The sequence below is a fragment of the Echinops telfairi genome, unplaced genomic scaffold, assembly GCF_000313985.2.
Source record: "Echinops telfairi isolate 266 unplaced genomic scaffold, ASM31398v2 ScPeMD7_2;HRSCAF=8, whole genome shotgun sequence".
NCBI classification, from domain to species: domain Eukaryota; kingdom Metazoa; phylum Chordata; class Mammalia; order Afrosoricida; family Tenrecidae; genus Echinops; species Echinops telfairi.
This window is the reverse complement of record NW_022103898.1, coordinates 8,962,318-8,968,329: the sequence shown is the minus strand read 5'-3', so window position 1 is coordinate 8,968,329 and position 6,012 is coordinate 8,962,318. Positions and strand designations below refer to the sequence as shown.

Genomic DNA, 6,012 nt, shown 5'->3' with positions numbered 1-6,012 from the left:
CTAATGAGGTCTTCATACCCATCTTGAGCTGAGATCCTTTGCTAGCAGAATTAGTCACCTAGCAACATCTGTTAAAAGAGTTCTTAACTATCTTTAATCTTGTTTGGTTTGCTCCCTGCCCCCCCCCCCAACCTTGTAATCCAAGTACCTTGTGTGGGGTTAAAGGGGAGAGGGAACCCCACAAAACATCACAGGTTTGGTAGGTGCAATTGTACAGCGATAATAAGTAGAGATTATAGTAAAGTCATAGAGAGCATGAGAGTTAAAGGATGGAGTCAAGTAATGGAGTCAGACACAATTCATGGTAGCATTGCTCACCTCAGCCCCGCTTGATGGTTCACGTGGAGGGCGCGCCTTAAACTTTAATGCTTCCCAAGCTTCTATCCTATCTGGGGACATGCAAGCCCCCTAATTACAGGCGAAGACATACGTCACAGGAAGGGGCAGTACAATAGGCATACACATTGTAGTAAGGGGATGTATGATAGGCATAAGTGTAACAGGAAGGGATGAGCTAGAGGTGTGCCCATAGGAATGGGAAGGTCTAGGGGTATACATGTGACAAGATGGGCGGACCCTAGATTCATGATGGCTACCTAACCTTGGTCATCCTTGGGCAGGTTTGACCTCTCTGGCATCTCCTACAAGGAAACAGACAACTACTATCCTTATCTGAAGGAAGTGGGCCCTACTTGTGGGATACACAGTGGTGTTTACTTGTTCCAGATGTCTGATAGCTCTTAAGGAGAATGACCCCTAATCTACTCCTGATGACCTCCAAGTGTATAGTCATTCTAAGCTAAGTCTGGCATATATTTTGGGGAGACAACTTGGGAGAAATCTTTCTGTTTCCCACACCTTGTATGAGGGAAAGGGAGGTGTCGGTAGTATATTACCGTCATAGACAGTGCACGCTATCCCTGGAGAGTGTGGAAGGCAGCGGCCAGGGTACCGCACAAGAGTTCTTGACTGAAGAGGGCTGCTTCCGGGAAGCACAAAATCACGTGGAAGAAGGAGTGCTGGGACCGAAAAAGGGCAGGTGAGCGAGCGTGTGTGTGTGTGTGTGTGTGTGTGTGTGTGTGTGTGTGTGTGTGTGCTGTGACTTTTGCTTTTGTTTCAACGCTGCAATGAACGTATCACAAAGCAGCCTTTCTCCTGGATGAGCGTTAATTTGCTTGCTGTGGTCTCTGAACAACTTCCAGCGTTCCCATACATTTGATTCTGACAGATTTGCAGGAACATTTTGGAAGTCTTTTTTGAGGCGGGGATGCCGTGGGGGGGGATGAACCTGAGGGACGTGGGTGTCCCTACTCAACCATTTTGGCTGAAGTCCCTTGTCAAAGAGCAAAGTGACACTTGTGTTCACATTAAAGAGGTTATTGAAGAAGTGAAGCCACCCATGGCCAGGCAGTACCTTGTGAGGATCCACCAAATATGAGGGGAAGGGAATTTTCCCGAGCTTAACTACACAGGATCCAGGAACTTCCAAGGAGAACATTCTGATTGGTTGACAGCTACAAAACCACAGTTAACACACCCAAGGCAATGCAAGTGGTAAATGCTTTTCTTGGGAGCAGTGTGGCAGGGAGAGGCGGGTGGAGGAAGATGCCTACAGACTTCTACAGGTATACTGGCACAGTAAACAGACACCATAAAGACAGAGTCTGGCCTGCATCTTTGCCAGAGGCCTCTTTGTCTACCAAGCACCTAGTTCTTTGACGCTCCTCCTTCACGTGGTCTGACTATGTTCTTTTAAAGAAATCCATTCATTTTGGGCTTCTGGAATTTCATTGCCTTTTTTTTTTTTAACTTAGCTAGAGACTGTGGCAAATGACGTATTTACTCTTCTTGAAAGAAGGTGCCTCCTTCTCTCATTCTGCAAAGATCCCCTGCCTCCGTTAGGAAGTCTAGGAGCCCTGGTGGCATAGTGGGTTACTGGTTGTATGGCAGACCACAAGATCAAGTTCGAAACCACCGGCGGCTCCAGGGGAGAAAGATGAGGCTGTCTACTCCCAAGAGGATTCATAGTCTCAGGAACCCAAAGGGGAGCAGTTCTAGCCAGCTTGATCGTCAGAATGTCACGAGTCAGAATCGACCCCTCCGGAGTGCGGTACTCGTTGGCGTTTTAATCTCTTCTTCTCTTCTTCTTCTTCTCTCTCCCCCCGCCATCCAGGAGGAGGCCAAGTGTTTCTGAGATGAGAGGGAAAGTTCGAAGGAAGGCACAGAGAAGAGAGTGGGATTCGGGGAAAATATAGATAAGAGAAGTGAAGGCATTGGGGGAAAGGGGACTCAATGGTGGGGGGTGTTAAAGAGAGACTATGTTAAGGAGTCCATGTAGAAGAAGAATGTTTGGAAACGGATTGTGGTAGCAATGGTACAATTCTACTTGACATGATGGAAATAGGGCATGATAGGATAGATGTATTAAATCCCAACTAATTATTAATGAGAGAGAGAGAGAGAGAGAAAGGAGACGGGAGTGGGGAGGGGTGCTATAGGGGGGCTCTAGAAGAAGGATCAGAAAGGATGGTGCTGGGGGCCCCTCGGGGGAGCAGGGAACCAAGAGGAAGCTGTCTGTGGAGGGCAAGGAAATCTTCCGGGAGAGAAGACTCCAAATGAAGGCTGATAGCAGGTCGGCTGGTGGAAGAAGGAAATCTTTTCCCGGAGAATGGATTGAAGCCTTTCTGATATGGCTTGGCTGCTCTTTTCCAGCATGTTCCAGGGCCTGAAGGGCCATGAGTGGTTATCCACGAAGACTCTCCAGCAGTACTCAAACTCTACAACAGGAGCAAGGAGGCAACGTCAAGCCCCAGCCACACAAGAGCCACAGGGGTGGGCAACCCCTAGGGACCGATCTTCGGCACCCGGATTTTTTACCCCTTTCTTTCTCTTTCCCACCCATCCGTGCGACAACGGGGCTCCGATACCACCCTGAAAGAACAGGTCTTCCGGTCTAGCTTTTCTTAGACTTAAAATGCTCAGAAGAGCACCAATCTGTTCAATGATTTGAATTCCACCACCGCCTCTCCCTCTGCCTCTACGCTCACCTTTGGCAGTCATGATGGACAGCTGGGCCCCGGCATCCCGCAGTGAGCGGAGCCCCTCTTCGTAGCCGGCGTGGTAGGTATGGAGGCGGGCTGCAAAAATGCGTAGGCTCACGTGCCTGTTGCTTCGCAGGAAGTCGCTCACTTTGGAAGCACACCTAGGGCAGGGGCTCCAGGAGAGGAACCAGGTGACCTGACACCACTGCCCTGGGTACAACCTCAAAGAAGACATCCTGATCAGGAAGCACAGCTCTGCGTGACAGCGTCGCTGGGGATCGGGATGATGCTGAGCATGGGAAAGCAAAGAGAGTGTTACCTTGCCACCTGTGAGCAGGCAGGAGGTCAGGAGCCAGTACAGCCTCCAGCACCAGGTGAGAGGGTCCGTGGAGGGTCCCACATCACCTCTCTTGCATTAAAATAGGGTTCCTTTTCCTTGCTGATGTCTCGGGGTCCTCTCTAATTTTATACCCAAGGCTTTCATAGCCAGCCCCTTCAAGCTTAACCCTTCAAGGAAGAGAGAAAGAGTTGGAGGAGGGAGGGGGGAGGAAGAGGGGAGTCAGGTGAGCCCCAGGTTCTTTGGCCTGATGCCATCGGATGGGCCAAGCTTCCTTCATGGAGGGATTTATGCCCCAGCTTCTATCGCCCAAACATTTTCGACCTGCCTGCTCACAAACCAATCAGTCCACAAGCTTCTACTGGGCCACACCCAGGGACACAGGTTCCGTCAAAAGAGCTCCATGGGCTGGAGGAATAAGGACAAGGGCCTTTAAAAGGACACCTCCCAAGGGTGATGGGAGGACAACCATTGCTGCACTAATGGTATCGGGACACTGGAACCAACAGCAATGGCGAGGATCGCAGCCAGGGACTAGGATGGAGCCAGGCCACGGTGACAGTGTGAGAAATGGCAGGGTGTGATGAGGGTGTCCAAAGCGAGGCAAGAAGCAGCCATCGGGCCATCCCTGAGCCAAGGCTCCTTGGAGAGGCAGGTGTGAGGACTCTTACGAAGCACCTGCCAGCAGGGGATCAGATCTAGCCCGTCCAAAGTGACCAGCAGGTACCTATGTACCGGAAGCCAGAACTAACAAAGGCCGAACCTCCGGACACGAGGCTGTCCCAGGCAGAGGGCAGGGAGGGATATCCCTCACATCCACGGCCCCTCAGCCTGACCTTACTCTCCGCCCAATTCTTGAGGACCCCTTGTCCCCACAGCACTGTAGGCACACCCCAGTCAGGGTTTTCTGTTCAACTTTCTGCCCCAGAGCTTTCTTCCACGGCGACCAAGCACAGAAACTGACACTTGGGAATTGTGTCTGGTGAAAGTCAGCATGTGAGCTACATTGAAGTCACAAACAAAAAGTAGAGTAATGATGGTTTTCAAGAATGTTTTTGTCCCGCAGCTCTGATGTCACCCATCCTGGACAAAACCCAAAGGGTGTAGGATGATTCTAAAAACGGGGCATGGTGACTTGTTGCCAATGTGTGACCTGAAGTCCATCGCAGAGGGTCACCTACAGCATTTCCCATCTCCATCCAAGGGCAGGGAAGACCCCCCCACCCCCGTGGGACAGCATTCAGAGGGGTGAGAAACTTTGTGGGACATCAGAGAACCTACTATGCCCCAAATGGAATGGGGAGGGCCGGCCCGGCCAAAGTTGCGCTGAGATAGTCACCTGGTTATGCAGGACGCCTCTGATCATGCCCAGGGGGACCCTGAAGCGGACATCAAAGAGCTGCACCTCGTAGCACAGGTAGGTCATGTGCCGCCCACGAACTGACTGGTCATTTTTGAAGTGATAGATAAAGATACGGTGATCCATAGGTCTGTAAGGATGAGGAGGGAGAAACAATGTAGAGAGCTCTCCCATGGTGCCTCAGCCCTACCTCTGAACCTAGTGCTCCCTTACTAGGTGGTGCAGTGAGCCGCTCACGGGGCTGCAGTTCAAATCCACCAGCCGCTCCTCGGGAGAAAGATGTGGCTGAACTCGTCATGTTTTTGCTCCAATTTATTCAGGTTTCTTCATACAGTCTGTTTCTTTCAGTGTCATTTTTATCAGACTTTCTCCCAAGAAAAATTTAAAATTTGTCTAAATTTCTACTTTAACACGCAATATTTTGTTTTCTCTTTTTTTCCCACTCACAGAGATAATTCATCCTTAGTCATCTCTTGAAAATATTTAATTTCCAGCAATGCTTGTTTTCCACAAGAGTTGCCATAGTGGTACCAGACAAAGTATATTTTTCGTCAGAAGTTTATACTAAATGAAGGAAAATGTCGCATAACGATAAAAGAGCCAAGTAGCAGTCAAGAACTCAAGCGAGGGATTCCACTGCACAAGGGACTTCTTGAAAGTGCTGAAGAGCAAAGAGGCGCTAAGGACGAGGGCACAACCGGCCCCAGCCCTGGACTTTCAGTCGCCTCCTGTGTGTGTGGCCAGTGTATAAGGGAAAAGTATAAGACAAGTGACAGAGCAGCGGATGCATTTGAATCCCGTTGTACGTGGAGAATACGAATATGTCGTGGCTATCAGAGCAAACACGGAAGAAGGGTGGGTAGCCAGGACAAGCAAAGCCTTTTGACCGGAAGTACAGCCAGAATGCTGCTCAGAAGCGGGTGGTGAGACTGTCTCACATAGGCTTTGGCCATGTTATCCGAGAGACCAATCCGGAAAAGGACGTCGTGCTGGATAAAGTTCAGCCACAAGAGAGGGAGACCTGCCGAGAGATGCGTTGGCACCGTGGCGGCAACCATTGTGCAGCTGGCAAGGCCAAGCAGTGTTTTTCTCCTTGCTTCATAGAGGGTCGCCATGAGTTGGGACTGGCTGGACCTGTACCTCACCACAATACACAGGTGCACATGGAGAATTGTTTAAAGCTGGGAGTTAGGCTTTAGACGATCACTAAGTTCCCGAAGTCATTTGCATCATTTCCCAGAATTGAATCTAGGGGAATCCAGGCTCCTTGGAAA

The 6,012-nt window shown here is 50.2% G+C and overlaps 1 protein-coding gene across 1 annotated transcript; it reads right to left on the bottom strand.

The window, feature by feature from the left end:
• Positions 1-2,517: 2,517 nt before the first annotated feature.
• On the bottom strand, positions 2,518-4,864 carry LOC115869750 (DNA dC->dU-editing enzyme APOBEC-3A-like). The gene is made up of 3 exons (XM_030885747.1): positions 4,718-4,864; positions 3,048-3,330; positions 2,518-2,777 (listed from the first exon to the last, which is right to left on the bottom strand). The coding sequence occupies exons 1-3, from the start codon at positions 4,862-4,864 to the stop codon at positions 2,518-2,520; spliced, it is 690 nt and encodes a 229-aa protein (XP_030741607.1).
• Positions 4,865-6,012: the final 1,148 nt, after the last annotated feature.

Coding starts and splice junctions, on each gene's coding strand:
- LOC115869750 (XM_030885747.1), bottom strand. CDS start 4,864: ATGGATCACCGTATCTTTATCTATCACTTCAAAAATGACCAGTCAGTT. Junction 3,331..4,717: donor GAGGCGTCCTGCATAACCAG/GTGACTATCTCA, acceptor TCCCATGCTCAG/CATCATCCCGATCCCCAGCG. Junction 2,778..3,047: donor GTCCATCATGACTGCCAAAG/GTGAGCGTAGAG, acceptor CTCCTGTTGTAG/AGTTTGAGTACTGCTGGAGA.